General features: G+C 35.5%; 1 protein-coding gene across 4 annotated transcripts in view; it reads right to left on the minus strand.

Moving 5' to 3' along the window:
- Positions 1–991: 991 nt before the first annotated feature.
- The window catches only part of ADAM28 (ADAM metallopeptidase domain 28), a 62,925-nt gene continuing 41,632 nt past the window's right edge, over positions 992–22,284 (minus strand). Inside the window, exons 14-24 of one of the 4 annotated variants that reach the window (XM_050800289.1) lie at positions 21,108–21,303; positions 17,514–17,616; positions 15,336–15,495; positions 13,883–13,963; positions 13,480–13,558; positions 7,212–7,320; positions 5,888–5,966; positions 5,170–5,235; positions 4,308–4,370; positions 3,351–3,413; positions 2,775–2,801 (exon numbers count right to left, since the gene is read on the minus strand). In XM_050800289.1, the coding sequence (XP_050656246.1) occupies positions 3,366–3,413; positions 4,308–4,370; positions 5,170–5,235; positions 5,888–5,966; positions 7,212–7,320; positions 13,480–13,558; positions 13,883–13,963; positions 15,336–15,495; positions 17,514–17,616; positions 21,108–21,303 (984 nt within the window). In that variant the 3' untranslated portion in view covers positions 2,775–2,801; positions 3,351–3,365. The other 3 variants (XM_050800290.1, XM_050800288.1, XM_050800287.1) reach the window with 3 other exon arrangements.

Below are 22,284 nucleotides of genomic sequence, written 5' to 3' on the forward strand. Positions count from 1 at the left end.
CATACGGTTTCTGTGGGTGTGTAATCTGGACAAAATTCAGCTGCATCCTCTACTTCAGGGTGTCTCACAAGGCTGAAGTCAAGATTCAACTGGGAAGGAACCTAATTCCAAGCTTATTCAGTGGTTGTTGGCAGACTTAACTTAATTTATGGGTCATTGAACTCAGGGGCTCATTTTCTTAATGGCTGCTAGCCAGAAGCCACCTTCAATTCCTTAACACATAGTAGTGATTTCCAATGTGAATAGTAAAATCTTAATTATAATAATAACCCTTTCCATATTCTGATTGCAAACAACTAAAATTTGCTTTTTTTCCATGCATACTTCATTATTTTTTTAAAAAGCTAAAAGCATTCCCAAAGCCCATATAAAAGCAGCAATTTGGTGAGTTATAATAAGTAGACAAACACTATGGTATCTTAGTCTTAGAGTAACTGGATAAAAACACAATTTCACAATTTAACCTAATAATGTTACTGTTTTAAAGTAGAGAAGGTAAAAATAATGATAAAAACACATTCGGTGGCATATCTGAGGTGGCTAAATGTCAAATAAGCAGAATTCCCTTAAAGTTAGAAAGTTATGGCTGTAAGTGTGGAAACAGTATTGTGAAATCAAAGTCTGTTCTAAACTCCTCTGCAGTTCAGCTGAAAGGGAAACATTGTAGGACTTGGATTCACAGTTCCATGATAAAATACCGGTTTTCCTGTCATTGTACTGCATTATTTCTCTTCAAAAAGGAATTGTGTATCTGCATCAGAGACCTGGTGACATCATTTAGGAACTTGCAGGAATGTTCACATGCCACTGCTTGAGAGTGTATGGTTTAGTTTTTGCTTGGGTTATAGTACATGGCTTGTTGAGGATTCACAGGTTTAAGATTTCCATTCCATCAGTATAAAAAAGGATTATATGAATCGATTACTGGGGACAGGTGTTAAACACACACACACACACAGAAAAGGCTCATAAGTTGGTCACAAGTACACAATGGCTTTCCAGGAAATAGGGATTTATTTCCGGGTCAGGGGAGAGTCTTCTGAAACATCACAGGGCAGATAAAGCTCTACTTTTTAAGTTGTTCTTGTGCAAATGCCACATGGAAAGAAAACCTCTATCCTTGACAGTGATTTGATCAGTGGATTCTTGATTTCCTGAGGATTGAGATTCACTTTTGAGGCCAGAGTGAACTCATCTAGAACCTCATACTGCAAGGGTAAATGAACCATAAAGTTCCTCATGAAGAGACAGGCCTGTGGGGACGAGGTGAGTGATGGAAATTGGTGAAGCAGACAAATACAAGAAAAACTGTAGCTGTGAAGACGAACTAAAACATGTTCCCTGATTATGGAAATAACTACTTTACCAGTTAGGATGATCTCTGTTGAAAAATGAGAGAAAATCCAACTCAAATGGCCTAAACAACAAGGAAAATTTATGGCTCATATAACAAGGAGTACCAAGAAAGTGTGAGGTGACTCCAGCAGTCATTAATCTACCAATTCAATGACATCATTGAAAGGCCAGGTTTTATTCTTTTCATCTTTCTGCTCTATCTATCTTCTTCAGCCTTCATAATCACAGTGTGGAGTGCAGCAATACCAGGTAGAGTATTCAGATGCCCATATCTGGAAAAATTTGCCAGAAATGTCCTAACAAATTCCTCTCTTGTCTTATTGAGAAAAAAAAGGGCATGGAGGGGGGTGGGGAATAAAATCATCTCCAAGTCAACTACTAGCAAGGAAAAAATGAGGTTATTATAATTGACTTAAAGTGACAGGTATTTATCCATGAAATGGAGATATTTTTTCCTAGAAGTGGGCAGGTGAACAAAATTAGGGTTCTAAAAGCAAGGAAGGAAGGGGATTATTTGGTAGGCAACCAATAGTGTTTGCTATGTTACCCATCAACTAAGCTGACGGTTGCTATGGGCAATGTAATTCTATTGTTGACAAAGCATCGGATTACTTTTTGATTACATCTGACAACGCTGAGAATCTGGATGTTTATGCAAGATCTCTCAATTTTTAAATATTAGCAACACATTCAAAACATTTAAAAGTACTATGTGTCCAATGTCATTCAGACCAAATAAAATATATTTGCAGTGCAAACATGGCCTACAGGTCACCAGTTTGCAACTTCTGGTTTATCGATTAATTTAACTAAAATTTTCTCCATTTAAAAAGTGAAAACCACTTTAACCATGCCAGTAATTAATTATACAAATATATATGATAAAACATTTTTTAATTCATAGTTTTACTAAATTGTAGAAAACCTCAAATGGTATAGCTAATAATGATTTCAGAAGCTAATGTAGGAAAGAGATCCACAAAACAGAACGTTTACATCATTTTCTTAGCTGAGATTCTAATTTGACAAGTTAATGGTTAAAGCAATCAAGATGTTGCTACTCATTTAATGGATGTATGATTTTTCTTATTCCTCCAAGATTAGTGTAATGTTTTTACGTTTTGTTTTCATTAGAGAATCAATTCCTATTAAAGATTTTAACTTCCCAGATATTTCTTTACAATCATTTTCCTTCTTATAAGAATGGATAATTGAAATTTTTAAACTCATGCAAAGGTTCTCAGGCATATGCCCCTCTTGAAAATTCTCTTTAGTCTCTTCAAAGTCTAACATGAATCAGAAAATATTAACCTTCTTGAGTCAAGAGCAAATACTAGTGAAAAATAAGTGTATTTCTCTGCCATCCAGATTTTCCAGTTTTCCAAGTTGATAATTGAGCCATCAGTTCTTGCTTAGCTGTTGCCTCATGCTTTTGGATTTGAGTCCTAAAAAAGACAGAACTTTTAAATGATCAACTTTCTTCAAAAATTTAGATATTTATTATGAAACTGAACTATGAAGAAATTAAAATTAATTATCTGAAGTCAGTTTCTATTTCATAGGTCACTTGATACAGCAAAAATGAAGCAGAAACGAGAGAGGATAGGAAGGGAGTGAGAAAAACACCACATGAAGTTCTAAATATCTATCTGGTAATTAGCATAATATGGAGAAGGTGTAGGGGACCTTCTCCATATTAGGTAGAGTTATAGGATACTAACTCTATAGAAGGTTTCTTCTCATGTTCATCCTTACGGAATATTTCTGAGAAAATAAATAATATTGGTGTCTACATAGCTTTCTAGCTGAGGCCCTTCTAATTTCTCTCTTTTTAATTGTTGGCCATACTCAGAAGGAAGACATTCATGTCAGCACCCATCTCCAAATCATACAGATACTGTTCTTAGTAAATTTTTTCTAAAAAGACAGGTGGGCCTTCTCTTCTTGATAGTAGGAGATAATACAAGAAGATAATTTGGCTATAGATCTCTCACCTTAGGTGTAGATGTTCACTTATCGTTGAAAAGAGTAGAGGGAAGTGCTTTTGTATCTTTATGCTACATTAATTATAAAAATGGTATATCATTAGAAATGCTATGCTTGTCCCATCTTGGCTATATTTATTTCCTTAATGAAATTATTTCTTACCTCTTCTTCACTCATTTAAATTCTCCCCAACTTTCAGGGTCCAGTTCAAATTCCAACTACTCAATCAATGAATATTCATCCTACTTTAACCACTCCGAACCCACTGAATTTCTCCTCACCATATTTTTCTTGTCAGTGTCACTCATCTTGGGTGATACTACAAGTAACAGTTGAGGAATCAAGTACTCCATTTTTACATGACTTGTTTTCTCACTAAAAATGTGAAATTCCTTGAAAGATAAAAACCTTAAATTTTGGTCTTTCTTATTTACCCACAGCAGAATACCAAGTACAAGAAACATGGTCAGGAGCCATTTAAGGAGTAAATGTACTGCAATTTTTACTTCATGAGCACCTGACTTTTATTCCAGGTTGGCTTCTATATCACCTGTTTTTCATACCCTACCTCCTACAGAAAACTATGACTAATAATAGACCTTATTCTATCTATAATATATATATATAATGTAAAATATCACATAATACAATTTTATCTCCTCTTAAATAAGCATCTAGAAATGAATCTTTGAAGGAGACATTTTACCTCACACAGCAGAGCTATTTATCATTTCTCAATAATTACATAACAGTAACGCTTTTATAATGAAACATCAATACCCATACTAATTTATAGACAGTAAGTGGGCCTTGCTTTTTTAGATATCCCTGGGACAAATGTGCTGTGATATCTCCAGTGAACCTCAAGAGCACACATCCTGATAAATAACCCATGCATTTGGAGACAGCATTCACAATGAGCAGAAGAGACATTAAAAATTCACCAGTGACTACCTGATACTTACAAGGAAAGAAGATGATCTAGGTGCAGGAATTGGAGGTGGTGAAAAATCTGGCTTTGTAATTAGCTAGTAAAAGGATAAAAAAATTAAATTCAAAGATTGGGTCCTGAAAATAGGTGCGCATGAAAAGGCTTATATCATTTTCAGAAATGGAGAAGCCGTGACCCCACCCATGAGAATATTGTAAACATACGAGTTTGATTGCTTTCATTTAGTTGCACACACAATTGAGACCTAAGTCCAATGCCAGTAGGTATCTGATGAAGATGACTGCTATAAACTGTATCTTTGTGTCACCCCACAATTTCGTATGTTGAAACCCTAATCCCCAGAATGATGGTATTTGGCGGTGAGGCCTGTTGGAAGTAATGAGGTCATGAGGGTGTAGCTCTCGTGATAGGATTAATGCCCTTATAAGAAGAGGCACAAGAGAGATGTTCTCCCTCTGCTATGTGAGGATACAACAAAAAGACAGCTGTCTACAAGCCAGAAGGCTGCTTCACCAGACACCGGATCTGCCAGCTCCTTGAACTTGGACTTCCCAGTCTCCAGAATGTGAGAAGTAAATATCTGTTGTTTAAGCCACTCAGTCTATGATAATTTAGCTACAGCAGCCTGAGCTGATGAAAACAGTGGTACTCTATTAACCAGATTAGTCCTCTTCTTGTCACAAGTTGGCATGGAGTGGCGTACATGTTCACATTTTATATTTTCAAACTATTTTGCAGAAGAATTTGTATTTTATATTAATATTCACATAGATTTCAATATTGTCCTGAATAAAGAAGTGTTGTGGGCTATGACTTTCACCGATATTTCCTGGAGATTGAACTAGGGTGATATTTAAGAGAAGTTGCAAACTCACAAAAGAGGCTGGGGGCTCATTGCCTTCTACTGGCAGATCATACACATGGAGCTTCATCTGACTCATCTGAAAAGAAGAATGAATCTTTCAAAATGAACCATTAGTTTCATAAGCACAGTTTTTAAGGAAGCAGACTTTTCAAGGCATGGAAGCTTGGAACTAAGCTGACACCAAGAGACCAGATAGAAAACCACAGTGGTCCAGCTGGTGTATTCCACAGAAGTATTTCCCAGAGCTGTAATGAAAAGTTGTCATCAAAAAAGGATTACCAATGTTATCATTAACCAACTTCAGCTAAAATCTTTAAATTTACAGGACATGAGTAGGACATTTGGGTTATAAATATTACATGTATTATCATACAGACATACATATTTTTGGATCTATTAGTCAATTTGCAAAGAAATAACCTAGAGTCAGAGCAAGAGGGAGTGTGTGTGTGTGAGAAAGAAAGAGGCAGAGACAGAGAGACAGGGACAGACAGACATCTGCTATGTCCCTTTTTGTTCTCCTTATTCTGTTTGCATTTCATGAACCCCAGCAAAGCAGCTCTGCATTTTAGGGACTCTCTTTTGCATTTAATAAAAGGCAAAGGAGACACTTCTGAATGTGGAATTGCAAAACACTGCTGGGTAGAAAGGATAGGTAGTCAGGATAAGAGTGTGAGAGAAACGCAAAGTGCGGCCATGGTCATCACAGCCCAAACTATATAGTTCACCTCTTGTGGTTGAACAGCCTTTACCATCTGGGGTTTCCTCTTCTGCTTGTGTGGCCTGGTACCAGTGGTAGATAGTGGCCTGTAAGAGAGAAACATGTGGTATCAATTGACTTAGCAGCTCCGTCAGCATGACAGGGAAACTCAGTAGATGATTCCCAGCTTCTTTTTCCCATTGTGTCTTTCTTGCCTGTTGCCTGGGTTTTTATCTGCTCTCTGGGTCATTTTTCAGTTTTTACTTCCCTATCAGCCTCCTTCATTGCCCTGTCATTCATAATCACTACTCATTTTCTTTTTGTTCTCTACAGATCCTGACTTCTAAAAATGATAGTGTTGAATCCAAATTTATCTAAATTGTTTTGTTAATGTCATATTCAATATTAAACTCATCATGGGTAAATAAATCATTCTTTCTTTAAAAATACTAAAAAAAAACCCAAAAACACTGTGGTACCAGAATCACATTTGTGAGACCAACCCAGGCTCCACCACTTACTCTGCAAGACTTGAAAGCATGTTTGCTAATCTCTCTGAGCTTGTTTCTACATCCATCAAAATGTGAAGTTCCTAACCTTGCACAATTGTGTTAGGGTTAACGTAAAACACTCTTCATCTGTAAAATGAAACTAATAACCACTTTATGAAGTTCTTGTGACATTTAAATGAGATAATAGATATAAAAGGGCTTAGCACAGGGCCGGGTGTGGAGACTCACACCTGTAATCCTGGCACTTAGGGAAGCCAAAGTGGGTGGATCATTTGAGTTCAGGAGTTCAAGACCAGCTTGGCCAACATGGTGAGACCCTGTCTCTACTAAAAATACACAAATTAGCCCGGTGTGGTGGTACACGCCTGTAATCCCAGCTACTCAGGGGGCTGAGATAGGAGAAGTGCTTGAACCTGGGAAGCGGAGGTTGCAGTGAGCTGAGATCGCGGCATTGCACTCCAGCCCGGGCCACAGAGGGAGACTCCATGTCAAAAAACAAAAAAAAAAGGGGGAGGGGGGCGGTGCTTAGCACAGTGCTTATCATATAGTGATCAATTAATGCTAGATATTTTTATAATAAATTCAAAAATCCATCATTATGAGAGTTAATATCTATTATTAATTATAAATCTGGTGACTAACAGAAGGAAAAACATTTCTAGATGTGAAGAATTTCCCAGTTAAAGGGAAACTCAGCTTCTGGTCCAAAAAGACTGTATCTGCATGTATTTCTGAATATTAGAAGTAAACCAATTCAATTTGAAAGGGTAGGTTATACATTGAATTTAAAGTAAAATAAGGGTCAAAGAGTCCCTACAGCAAGATAAGATAAAGGATCACCTCTGATCTTTCTTCTGCTTTTCTCTGGAGCTCTGTTGGCGGATTACTATAGCAACCACCAGAGAAATGACAGCCACTGGGAACAGCACCGCAACCACAATGGAGAAGTCTGCAGCAGAGAACAGGGACCCGCTGAGAACTACAGAAACACGCATCTGCACATCACACTAGTCCTTGTTTCTTTACTTTGCACACATTCCAGCTACCCTTTTCTCTAATGAGCATAAATTGCCACAGCCAGTAAAATGAAAATGTATTTTGATTAGGCAATTACATTAATATTTGGATAGAAGAAATATACATGAAATCTATAGGAAACATTTAACATGAAATAAGTTTTAAAAATCATAATATTGAGAATACTTAGAAGGGATAATGTTTGTAACAATTGGAAAATGAGCTGGGAGATTAGAAGAGAATATACAGTAAGGAAGATGGCAAAAAAGAAATGAAACATTTTTGAAAAGCAGTCTTGGAATAAAACAGAGAAAAAGAAACTAAAACTTTGAAAATACATTCCTGTCAGTAGTAAATAAGAAGCTGAGGTGTGACTAAGAGAACTGATACACAAATAATTGAGTGTTTCACTGATGTTGGTCTACACTGGAATTACAGACAGGAAGTTATGTGACCTTGAGAATGAGGAAATGCTTTAAACAAATATTCCTGGGCCCTCGTGGTGTTTTTTCTTTTAATGACAAATTTAAATAATGCATATAACTTCAATCTTTTGCTCTCAACTGTTCATTTCTCTCACAATAATTGGAAGCCACAAGAGACCGGGAAGTAAAAGATTGAAGAGTAATGCCAACAGTTACCATTATCTTTTTACAGAAATTAGCAAACCAATAGCAAGGTGAATATTTGTATAAATGCAAGAAAAGCTCACAAGTTTGAGCACACACACATGTAAATAGAGGTAGACACATCGGAAGCAGAATTCTAGGTAAGACAATGACTTTAGTTCAAATATTCACTACTCTCCACCCTCCACAAGATTCCAATCCAAAAAGTCAAAGGAAAATAAAACATGAAGCATTCTGTTATCATGTAGATATATTCAGAATGAAAAATACACACTTACTTGCACAAATGTCAGAATTGTATTTTCAGAAGAATGACATATTAGCAGAGAAATAAATGGGAATTTGGCAGTACTTTACAAACACACCGAACTTGAAAAGAGCTAACTAAAGTTGGGGCATAAGACAGATGAAAGTATAATAACGGAAGGTTTGCAGGTGAAGATAGAAATCACTGAAGAGTAAGTGCAGCCTCTTCTTGTTTCTGGTAATGGTGGATTAGGAAATTGAGACCAACCTGCCCATTAAAAAATCTTTAAATTTTTTGCAAACAAAAGCTTCCTAAAAGTATAGAAGTACTTAAAAGTTAGAAAAAATTACTTTGTAGAGATTAGTGAGTGGTCAAGAACCCAGAGAGACGGAAAAGAAAATAATCCTAGGTAGAAGTTCAGAAATGCAGAAAGAAATGAAAGGCAAATGAACCAATAGCAAACCCTAATGTAAACTGTGGACTTGAGGTGATAATGATGTGTCAATGTAGGTTTATGGAATATTTGTTACCATCAACAAATACTCCACGGGAGTGGGGGATGTTGATGGTGAAGAAAGCTGTTCAGGAGCGGGAGGTGCCGGGTATATGCCAACTATCTGTACTTTCTCTTCAATTTTGCTGTGAACCTAAAACTGCTCTACGAAAGAAATTTTTTTTTTTTTAAAGCAAATGAAGTGGGAAGTTTCAGGATAATCATTAAAATATAAAAGAAATGCATAACATCAAAATAATAGAATCAATAAGTATAAGAAAGGAGAGAAAAGGGAACATAAACAGGAAAAACAAATAGAAACTATATAATTGTGGATTTATACCCAAGTGTATCAGTAATTACATTTAATTTAAAGGGACTATGTACCTCAGTTAAACAAAAACCAAAGATGTGAGTACTACTAAAAAATATATGTGCATGCTTTCTTTAATAAAACAAAGACAGATTTAAAGCATGATTCAGAAAGGATAAAAATAAAAATAGGGAAAAATGTTACTCCAGTGCAAATACAGACCAAAAGAAATACGTTACAGCTCTATGGTTTCCAGGAACTGTAGATTCTCAAAGGTAAGAAGTGTATTAGATAGACACACAACCATTTCATAATGATAAGCTGTTCATTAATTTGGAAGATGCAACACCCTAAACTTGTATGTAAGTAATAATATGCTCTCAAAGTATAAAAGTGTTGATAGAGCCAGAAGTAGTAATCAAATTCACAGTTACAGTGGGGGTATTTTAACACTCCTAGCACAGTAATTGGTAGAACAAACAAACAATGTTAGGATTAATTTATATATTAGACAATTAATAAACTTTATACATAATATCTGGAGAATACTACAGAACACATGTATGAAAAAACACAGTCCAATTATGAACCATGAATATAAACTAAGAGCAAAAAAAATACAAATTCTTCCAGAGAATATAAACGAACACTCTCTAATACACTTTATGTGACTAGCATAACATTGATACCAAAATTCAGCAATTTTTTCAATATGAAAAAATCACAGTCCAATATCACCCAAGAGTATAAAATAAAAGTAAACATCCTTCAATATATAAAAAAGATACTATTTCTAAGTTAGGTTTATTCAAAGGTTGCAAAGTTAGATAAATATTCACAAACCAATTGATTTATTTGACAGTACTAATAAAGGGGAAAACATTTTAATAAATAAGGAAGTATTTGATAGAATTCTTAGAAACTTGAAAGAGAACTAGTGGACTTCCTTAATCCAGTCACTAGAATGGATGATATTGAAAGCATAAGGTAGAGAAAAAAGAAAATGAGCATAGAAAAATTTCATACATACAAACTTTAAAGGCTTGGTAATAATGATGTGTCTGGGTATGTTTATGGACGTAACAAATGTACCTCTCTGGTGACAGATGTTGATAGTGAGGGAAGCTGTGTTTCCTGTGTTTACAAACTTTATATACATGGAATTATATAACCAAAAGTTGTTGTTTAAGGATGTGTATTTAGGAAACAAAACTACAAAGAAAAGTAACAAAATGATTATGATCAAAGACAGATGAATGGCCAACCCTTAGAGAAAGAGAGGAGTTCATACTGAAAAGAGGCAGGAAAGCAGATGTCTGGGTCTATTTCTTGGCCCTTATTATATTACATGAATGTTCATTTTGTAATCATCAGGTTTGCCTTTATATTTACATGTTTATTATATTTTACAAACAAAAAGATGGTGTTAATAATCTTGAACGCCAATGGCTGTGTATGGTCATGTTGTAGGGCAGTGCTCTTAACCTTTGTTATGCTGCAAATCATTTTGGCAATCTGATAAAGTCTATAAACCCCTTTTCTGAGTGTTTCTAAATTCATTCATAAAAGGCACAAGATTTAAAGGAAGCTATTGATGGTGGGATACAGTTGTCAAAGTATTATAAAACAATTCATGATATAGTAAAGTATGTGTTTATTAACCTCTGAAATAATAAGTTCTAACAGTGGATCAGTAACTACCAAAATTTCAAACAAATGATACTTATGTGGTAATTGGAGATACATCCAACAACTGCAATGAGATATTGAAGTATTTATAATTTATATTGGTGACAAAGTCATGGAATATTGCTAATAGTATTATGGTTTATAAGCCATACATTCCCATAATTGTAGAAAATTCTAAACTTTAGAATTTAATGAAAATAAAAATGTAATTTTTTCCCATTCAAATTTAGATTTAGGACCCTAGCTATAGTAAAAATTGTTATCCTCTAGGGTCTGTCTTCTTGGTACAAGGACACTTCTGAACTAGGAAATGTTCCTCAGTCTATCTGAGGCTTTTCTTGACTGTTAGATAAGAAATAGCACTGAAAGCGCACCGAACCCACTAACACAATGCCCTGAAAAAAAAACAAGGCTTGGGGGATAAAGTTGAATTCTGATACAGTGGTTTCAACAAACAGTAAGTTGAGACAAGCTTCCACTGTATGTATTTTGAACTTCTCCAGCTACCTCTTCATCCTGCTGAAATACAAATTTCATGTAATATACTGTAAATTTGTATCACTAGTCCTCCAAGTTAAAAATTTTGAGAAATACTTTTTAACGGTGCTTATCAGAATTAATTCAACCTTATTGGATTATAACTAAAGAAGAAAAAGCATCAGTCGAATCAAAAGATTAGGTATAAAATAACACATAGAAGTAGAAGTATACATAAAATATATACTTTCAGAAAATATAAGGAATCAAATTTGGGGTACTCTTAATGCAATTAAAATATAGACTGCAAAAAAACTAGTTATGAAACAAAACCAACTGGGATAAAAAAATCTTTCAAAGAGACGTAAAAATGCCACTGAATACTTTTAAATGTCACTATGAGTAACAAGAGAATTAACATTGCTAAAAAGTTTATATTATGATACAGAGAATAATCTTGAAAAACTTTCCCAGAATTAACAAGAAAAATGACCCAATGTGGAATATAATATGGGGATCACACAGTAGAGATATTTTGTATAAATAATTTACATTTCTGATTCAGAAACCAGAAAACTGAAACAAATTTTAAAACCTAAAACAATAGAAATATTTCTTAAACTGAAGAAAAAAAACAAATCCTCAGTTTGAAGAAACTCACTAGGTAACATGATAATGGAAAGAGAACATCACCCAGGAATAAAATAATGATTTGTTTTGATTAAGTAGTAATTCTAAAAGCATTTAAGCCAAAACAAACCTAACGACTTTTTAAAGGGATGTTATTTAACATCAACAAAAAATCAGGCTTTTTTTTTTGACATTAAATATAAGCATCTACTTTAATAGTCATGAATGCAAACTTGTGATTTAAAAAATCAAATTCAATCAAACCTGCTATGCATGCTATGATATAGAATATTAATTAAAATATTAAAAATATTTGGCAACAAATACATTCTCATAAATACAACTTAGAAAGTTTTATGTGGATGCATTGTTACAACACGAAGAAATTACTCATAGAGGTGACTTAGCAAATCAATAGATATATCAAAATAAAGCAGTCAAAGTCATAGTTCAAAAGGATTTTTAGTGAGCATTGAAACCATTAAAGAGTTTTCTAATTAAAATAGTTGATTGTGCTCATGCTCCTTTCAAAATACATGACAAATACATGTGTATATAATAAAATCATAGGACATGAGAAAAAATAATTTTAAAAATCTTAAAGATAGGAAGTTAAGGGATTTATGTGGATGAAAACAGAATAAATATAGCCTAAACATCAGAAATAAATGTTCTGTCTTGGAAAGTCTAACAATCTGAATTTGGGACATATCTCACTCAGGTCTACCTCATCTCCTGTGTTTATAGAACAAGTTGAGCTCATAACCTGAGATCAAAATCCTAAGAATTTCTCTGTTTCTGCCAACAGAGGATGCAGGAACACCAAAAGGAGGATAGAGGCTTCCTCTAGATTCGTACGCTATATATCAGACAGAGAAGGGAGGGTCAAGGAGAAGATGATGAGGAAAAGCAGCTCTCTCAGGAAATGAGCTCCCTCCTCAGGGTAAAATGTTCCTCATCATAACAACTGGAGGTGGGTCCCCACTGTGGCTCCTTCCCACCCTAAAGAGCCATAGGCAGACCTACCTACCTGCCCATAGAGCTCCCAGCCAGATTCCCCCATCAAGAAAAATATCAGTAGGTACAACAGCACACACAAATGCAGAGAAATCCCATGTGAACTAATCCAGGTCTACCAATTCCACATTCAACTAAGGATCACATATCCTGAAGAAAAGTAATACAACAGAATATAAGTGACATGGTGACAGAACAGAACAAACCAACTCAAAAGAAACAGATAATTCAAAGAATAGAACTGAATGTACAAAAATAATCATATTCTTAGAGAGTTTTATAAGGATATTATACTTTTCCATTGAGGCTGCTATGAAAATGGAACAGTCCTAAAGTAAGAAAATGTGTGAAAGTAAAATAACATTACAAATATAAAAGTTGCAGAAATTTTTTTGCATGTGCAGTGAAAACAAAGACATGGAAAATATAATTAAAATGTGTTAAGGAGATTTGGGGGATAAATATTGTGGATTCAATGTCTACAGAACAGAAATCTCAAGAAAAGAGAAAAGAGGCAATGAAATCTCATGTAATACAAAATAAAGGCTTGGAAGAGGAGAGCAATTTTCTCAGGTTAGATGTGTAATGTTACCTACAGAAGACCACTGAGGAGTCATCGCAGTCAGGAGGGCTCCATCCTTCCTCACATTGACACTGGAGCTCATGGTCACACACCTAGGGTAGCAATGATCCTGTTACTGTCCCCGCTAGACTGACCGCAAACTCAAATCCCTAATCATCCATAATAAAGTTCATGCTGAAAAAGGAATAACCCCAATCTCCAGGCTTCCATCTATCTACGTAAAGTATGAATGAATGACAGGCATTTCATGAATGATTCTCAGAAGAAATTTCTCCTTGAACCATGCTACTGAAGGCTTGGATAAACTTAGTAATTCTCATCATTTAATGCTGAAAACATTCCTTTAGCTTTCTTATGACTGACCTAGAATGTCATAAGAGTCAGAGAGCTTAGGGAAACATATTTCCAGAACTTACAGCATGTCCTTTGCATTTAGATGAGCAATTGGTTGATTTGTAGGCTTTCTCAATATCCACACATTCTGCATTAATGCAAACCTGAAAGTGATGTAGAAAACATGAAGCTTCATCCTCTCTGCATGTAGATGAGAAAGTTGAGGTCTGTGTGAAGAGGCTAGCAGATATTGTTTAAGGTCGCTCTGCCAGGAGGCTGGTGCAGAGGAAGGGAAATAGAGATGGGCTCTGTTGCTTACATTATCCTCTTAAACCAACCCAAAAACGTTGATAAAATCATCTAAGCATTTATGTATTTTTAATAAATCCAAACAACTCTATATTCCAGAAGCAATGACTATGCAAGAAGTTCAGGGATAAGCAATAATGAGATGATCTTAATACCAGGGGACCCTGAAACACCTCAATTCTGCCCTAGTCCCAGTACCGTCCTCCCTTAACACCCAAGCACCGCAACACTCGTGCCAGGTCATGTGATAACGTCTCAATGTCTTTAAAGTCTTCAGCACTAGAAAATATAAGGAAATTTGTATTTGAAACCTGGAAAACCCAATTAAAGATTATATTTTATGTAAAATTCCTTGCCCTTGATGCTGGCATATATTTCAGGAAAAATTGGGGTAAGGATAAATTTAAATATTGTGGGTACTTCTTATAGGGAAGACCTAATATTTTAACATCAATAAACTTTGCTAAATTTTTATTTTCAGCTCCAAGGGCTCAGAGACCACATCAATCTCATTCACTTTTTTATATTTACTTTTTAAAACTGTATGAGCAATACCCACACTGAACCACTAAGATAATTTTGGACTCACCATTGAATAAATTTACCTTTGAATAGCGAAATCAGCTTAAGTAAATAAGATATGTTTTTAGGACTGGCTTTACCACAGTGAAAAATCAGGGGAATTCTTTGGTCATGTGGATATCTTAGTGAGATAAATAGGGTAATTCTAATCTCTTAGGAGAGACAAACCTCCTCATTGTCAAAGTTCATGAGTTGGTTGGCCCTGGCTAAACAGTACTTGTACTTGAGATAAGTTCATTATATTATTAATGATATACAGGTCTGTTAAATGAAGCCCAGTATCACATACACTGGCACTTTCAGTGAGTTTTCAGACTTTGTCTATGAAAGTTAAACGGATGCTACCATGTGTTATCCACATGACAATATGATACTCTTCTTGAAATCATGACTATGAGAGTCAATTTCCAAATTTCACCATAGGGTTTGAGAATGTTAATGTCGATGTGCTTATTCCTGCTATTTACTAGGTTCTGCACCATTTTCACTTCTGTGTTCCAAATTCAAACTCTGTGGGTTCTATTATGGCATGGTGAACCCCAAAATTGGGAAACAAGGCACGTAGTGAATAACCAAGGGGCAAAACAACAAAACACATCAAAGTAAGAAACACTATTTTGAGTGAAAGCCACAATGTCAACTTACCTTGTTATGGCCACATTTAGTTCCATTGGCCACCATGCCTATTTCTTCACTTGTGTCTTCAGGATCAAATGTTTTACATGTCAGGAAAGTCACTATCCGTCCTTTCCAGGGCAAATTATCTGACCCACCTTGACAGAACAACTTCCCACACATGGTGTCACTGAGGAAAAAGCCAAAATTTATTGCAGGATTCAAACTGCAGTTTTATATAAATGCAAATCAGCTCTAGGACTATGGATACTTAACCAATGTATTTTTCCCTGTAGCTGAGACTTTTAGTTGTACTTTACACTCATTTTCCCTTATTTCTCAGTAACAGGATGCCTGAACATTAGCACAATACATTATTGCTCAAATAAACAGCATTACCCAGATGCCTGTACACCTAATTTTTGCCAGTTGCCTAAGTGCTGGCCCATGAGAAGAAAACAATCTTAAGCACAAATTCTAGAAGGTGGCCTTAAATGAGGAATTATCTTCTGTTTCTCAACATTTTCTCATTTTTGCTGATTGGAGTATGATAGCTGGAGAAGCCATCACAGGCCTAGAGAAACACTTGGAAATGAAGGTCATGTGGATGATGGAGCTAGAGATAAAACATGGGTTCCTAACATCATGGAGGCGTCTGAGACATCAATTTCTATCTTGTTTCAGATAGTTTACTCATTTATTTGTACAACTGGCTGCAGAATAATTCCACCAAAAGAAAGCCCATGTCTCCACTATAATTCTGTTGGAACAAAGCTGAGCTTCCCTTGATACTGCAAGGCATCAAGTGGAGTTACTAAAAGAACTGTCTCCCTGAAGGTGCAGATTAAACTGCTCAACACTCAATCAAGCCATTCATTTACTGCCAACGGGACTAAAAGACAATAATATTGAAGTCAATTGCTTTATGCAAAATTCAGAAGAGGGCTGTGAAAAAGTATCCTGAAAGTGATGGCATCAGATTTTTTGATATCTCTTGGCTGTAGAAAACATGTTTGAGCAGAGGAGAAAGGCATATATTCTCTCTAAACGCAACAGTGTGTTTTTCTTGAATCATTTAGGTAAAGCCATAAAGGATGGCTTTAGAGCACAGGGAATTTCAGGCTAACCCTTCACTATAGCCAATGACTACTGTGAAGTGACTAGGATGGCAGTTTGTAGGGTGAAGGAGCTGCTTGAGCCACTGGCTGCAGAAACTAATGCTCACGCAGAGAGTTATATGGGACAATGGTGTGTGCAGAGGAAAGATGGCGAGGCCCACTCTCTTCCCATTCACCACCTCTTCCTCTGGCCCTCACATACTGCCTTTTACATAATTTCCTCTTCTGAATCTGCCCTGATTTCCTATAGAGAAGAGACCACAAGACCACAGAAAATGATTGTTCTTTAGGAACAGATTCTCCCAAGAGATAACTCTATATCCAAAGCATAGTTTGGTAATATCTGTCATTCAGCAAATTCATGTCCAATAGACAAATTTTGGGAAATGTTGATCTTGTGCAATCTCTTGTTATAAATTACTCTGCATGTGTCAAATTTGGAGCAGGTACAAAGAGTTTACTATAATTGAATTTTAAAAGCCACCTTAAAATTGCCGAATTAAAAATAAACCATAGAAAAGTCTCACGTTCATCTGGTGTGCTATTCTATAGTATTTTCCCAGATAATCAGTACTAAAACTAACAAACTCTTCACATGAATTGTCAATAAGAAAATATTTTCTTATTGTATTTTTTCTTTATGTAATTCTACTGACAATTTAAAACTGTTCAAGCACTGCATCTGTTATTCCTCTGGGGAGATAAATATTTCTACTCTGAATCTTACAAGGAGAAACGTGAGATTGAGAAAGCATCTGATTTATACTGGGAAATCCCTGGACAAATTTCCAACCAGACCCATTCATCGTTGCCTGTTCCATCATCAACCATTCATTCTACCCAACAATGACTGTGTTTGGTGTCATCTGAAGCACTCACCATGAGATACTTGAAGAAAGAAGCCATTTCTCATTTCTTTTCAGACTCAGTACCTAGCCCACATCATGGCACATAGTAGTTACTCAATAAATGTCAAATGATTGATGGCCAAATGTGCTTTCCCTTTAACTGGAATAAATTAGAATGTGCAGCTGGAAGTGCACCATTGCTCTAGTCTGTGAAGCAGGAAGGTTCAGACAAGGCCACTTACTTTGTTTTGCAGGGAATGAGTGTGTCGTCCACTCTGCGACAGTACCCGTACTTTGACCCACCTTCATTCCTGTTGTAACATGACTGATCTGCAACCTTAGTTCCTGGGACCAGGATCAGTCAGTAGGGAAAAGAAAATCGATTTTTGAGGTTCCAGAGATATTTGAAAAGAAAAGAGATTTTTAAAATTCAGTGCTGGCAAGGGATTTATAAAATATAAAGCAAGAAAAAAATACTATTTTAGCATAATTCCATTGACCACTCCTAGAAACATGGGTGTAGTAATCTGGTATCAAATGAGCTGGCTGGAATTACGAATAATCTTTTAAGTAATCTGTTACTCCACAAAAAACTCCTACTATGTGCCAAGTACAAAAATAGGCATCATCACATATTTCATGTCTCAGGTAATCTTCCTTAGATCTCTATCAGACAAAACATGTTAGTTAAGAGCTCAGGCTTTAAGCAAGACTGAGTAATTGTGTGAACACGGGCAAATGTCTTAACCCCTGAGTTTTCTCATCTGTAAAATGGTGTAGAATTTATATGTGAATATATATATATATTTAATATATTTACACATATATAAAATGTATATATACACATTACATATAACAGTACCTACCTCAGAGGTGTTTTGAAGATTAAATCACTTAATACAGGTGAGTCACTGAGAACAGGGCCTGATCAGCAGTACATGGTTGACAAATACTAGCCATGCTTATTGCCATTCTCAATTTATCAATAAGGAAACAGAATCATGTCGAGTCACAGAGACCTATGTTCCTTCTTGGTGCTGAGGTGCCCCCTCTTCAATAACAATAAGTAATTCTGTCTTAAACGTTTGGAAATTTTGAGTCTAGCCTTTGACAAACAGCAAACTAAGTTAAAATAAGAAGACACCTATGAAGATACTGAATTGTTTTTAAGAAATACTTTTAAACCTACTATGATGACTTGTAAACTCAAAACATTTTAAATGAATTCCGTGTTTCAGTGTGCAAGATAAAATGAGTTTTGTTGCCTTTTTTATTATTTGTATCTTAGTAAAATGTATTCATTTTAATATCTACTGTGTAGATATTTATACAATATCTACACAGAAGAATCATTAGTTATGAATAATCAGGGAAAAGCATTAAATTCCTAATCTGAGACTTCAAAGTTATTGCTGCTAATATTGTAGACTGTATCATTCATATATTTGGCATCATGCTGTTTTGTAACTTCTTGCCCATTAACAATATAGCTGTCCTTTCCCCAGGCATTAAATTTTCTAAAGCATCACAGCAGCAAGAATTGTATTGAAATAATACACTTTATTTAATCCGTATATTTTGGATTTTGAGATGTTTTTCAATTACTATCATTAAAAATGCTGGCTGAAAAATCGTCGTAAATATTTGAGTGCAATTGCTAGGAGAAAGAGTAAAAAACAACTATTTTTAGATTTTGTGCATGCATTTTTCTCTCGGTAAAGATGATGCTAATTCGTATATTTACCAGCAGTGTAGGAGGGGAGTTGTTTGATTATGTTTTCACTGACACTGAACATTAACATCTGTAGCAAACTTTTGCCAATTAGCAAATGTAGAAGATTAACTTGTTTTCATTTAGGTTTTGTATATTGCTAATGAGTTAAAATGGTTTTAATTTTATGGCACATTTGTATTTCTTCTTCATGATGAATTGTCTGCTCATGCCTTAGCCACATTTTCAATACTTGGAACTACAATTGATTTGTGGGAATGATTTGATGCCAAAAAGAATGATTTTTAAATTACTTACAAAGTTGCAAGACTTTTCAAACTTCCCAGATTTATTTAGAATAAATGGGTAATCCTCTGTGAATTATAAAATTTGGAATTTTATTTAGGCAAATTGTTTTCTCTGGCCTCTTGTAATGGCTGTATTTAAAAGTATGACTTAAGAGGTCTACTCCATTTCATGATCAGATAAATATATTCAATAGACAATTTTGAGCTTTTTACTAAAGCCAGGTACTGTGCTGGGAGGCACTGGGAATACAACTGTGAACAATGTAGACAATGTCCCTGTTCCAGGAAGTTTACAGATTTGCTGAGGAGACTAATCGTAAAGTCCGAAAAAGGAGGGTAACAGTTAATATTGTTTGCAGTTAATATTTACTACAAGATAATAAAGGCGAAGCTCAGAACTTCATCTCTGTGCTAAAGATTTTCTTTCTCCTGGTTTTTGCCATATACTGAAGTTAGCCAAGGAAACATGAGCCTCTTAACCAACAGTCAATTTTGTTTCCACCTTTTTAACCTTGCACATCCATGAACTGGAGGCAGGATTGCTGAGGCCTGGTTCCGGGACACCAGTGAGCTTGCTGACGTACTAACAGCATTGAGCTTTGCTCCTCAAATTGTGTCTCAACCCACTGTAGCCAAAGACAGAAGTTTACAGGGAGGTTTTTCTAGGGTCTTGTCTATTTATTTCCCAGGTTTCTTGTTTTCACAGTGCATTGTAAGTCAGGAATTTTTGTTGATTTTCTCAATCTTGTTTTAGCTGTATTTTCAAGAATTACGAAAAGTTTCTGGTATGCGATGACCCCTTTCAAATAATTTTAGGAATATGTAGATTTTCTCTATTTTAATAAATACTGTTTCAGTCATTTAAGTAGAAATCTGAAACTATTAGGAAGGGGGTATGGAAATTACATACATGTACACAATACACATCATATCCAGAAAGTCCAAATAACTGGTTTTTAAAAACTTGCTGTTTTCGACTTAAATTTTGTATCCTCTGACCAACATCTCCCCACCTCCTCCCCTCCTCCCCTCCTCCCTGTCACCCCCTGGAAACCAGCCTTCTACCTTCTACTTCTATGCGTTCAACTTTTTTAGGTTTCACATATAAGCTAGATCACTTATATGATCTAAAATTGCCTTTCTAATAAAGTTATTTAATACTATATAAATTGCTGTTTAAATTTTCAGATATCTCTCTAATCTTTTATTTTTCCAAGTTTTCTTCTTGGTGAAATTAGAGAATATGGTCTCTAAAATTTTGGTGTTATGGACAAAGTGACCATTTAAGAACTTTCACTATTCTGTATTGCCTTTCTGCATTTCCAGAGTTCTTCTTTTCCTTTTTCCACCTTTCCTTATTTCTATCCCATCCCCCAGTGCTTCTGCCACACCTGTGCACGTGCACACACACACACACACACACACACACACACACAGATTTCCAAGGGTTCATGATCTTAGTTAGGGTTTGCCAGATTTAAAAAAAAAAAAAGACACCCAGTTTAATTTGAATTTCAGATACACAAATAATTTATTTTAGTAGGAGCATACCTGAAATATTCCATGGGATAAACTGATGCTAAGACAAAAAGCTTGGCTGTTAATTTGAAGTTAAAATTTAACTGGTCCATCCTTATTTTTATTTGCTAAATCTAGCAACCCTAAAACCAACCTCAAATCTTAAAACCTTTCCATGATTTTGAGTTCGAAGTTTCTAAGAAGGATAGGGCAGAATGGTCCTTTGGCCATGGTTAAACACTGTCATCTGAAATTTGTTTTCTTTCGCACATGCAAAAAAAAAAGATTTGTCTTCCTACCTGGTCCCCACAGCTCAGTGCACTGCTCCTGCAGTGTGGGGCATGCCCCCATCAAGCAGTAGCCCTTCCCGTGATGGCAAGGGAAGCCATTGGCACGGAATCTATCATCAGGACAATTACCAGATTTACCGTCACACATTTCAGGCAGGTCACACTCATCTTTTGCTGGTCTGCACACCATCCCAGCCTTTTTAAACTGTAGAAAAACAAAAATAGAAGGCTTTTTGTTTTCCCTACCTGCTTTACCCTGATACCTCAAATTAACACAAAGATTTTTCCATTTGGACTTTTTGGGCATAGTAGTTTGAAGTGTCATTTCGCTGAAGCTTACATCGTCATTATAAATTAAAGCCATCATCTGCTATATCACTTCTATTAATATTGGTTAATGCCCTAAGATTTTAAGCAATCAATATTTCTGAATTTGTACCAAAAACACCAAAGAAACATAATGTAGAAAAGTACAGGGACAAAAAAAAACAGGCAACAACTTAGATATAAGGAAGGGAGTTATTTCTCCCTTGGTTGAATGCATCTCTATCAGGAACTCCAAGGAGATTTAAATCTGCAACTTCAGAGATGTACTGGTGAAGTGGGTCTTCGGTATTCAAGGAGATAAGTTTACAAACACCAGATCAGCAGACTGGGGCTTTCCCAGGCCTCGAGTTTCCTAATCCTTAATTCCTTTTATTGTAAGTTCAGCCGGTTCCTTTCAACTCACTTCTTTCATAGAATGACATATCATGAGGGAGAAATAACCAAATATTCCCTTGCTGTATTAACTCGATTGTAATCAGATACTGCAAATCTTACTCTTATTTGCTCAGAGAAATGTTAGTGAAACATTCTGCCATTCCTGCAAAACTGAGAAAGCATGTATGTTTGTTTGTTTGTTTGTTTTTTCCTTTCTAACAGGAGCAGGTTTTTTACTGCATCAAATAACTTTGAATATCTTAATGCCAGTGATGGGATCAAATCCAAATTTCAATGCAAGCATGTGAGATCCTCCAAATTCAACCCATGGGTCCAGCCAGACCATTCCTTACTAGATACCAGACAAACCATGCTTGTATCTCCTCTTATGTCTTTGCTGTTTCTGTGTCCTCATTTGGAAATTCTTTTTTTGTTGTTGTTGTTTTATGTCTAAATCTCTTTTGTCCAAAATACTTTAAGTCCA

The sequence above is a fragment of the Macaca thibetana genome, chromosome 8, assembly GCF_024542745.1.
Source record: "Macaca thibetana thibetana isolate TM-01 chromosome 8, ASM2454274v1, whole genome shotgun sequence".
Lineage (NCBI taxonomy): Eukaryota > Metazoa > Chordata > Mammalia > Primates > Cercopithecidae > Macaca > Macaca thibetana.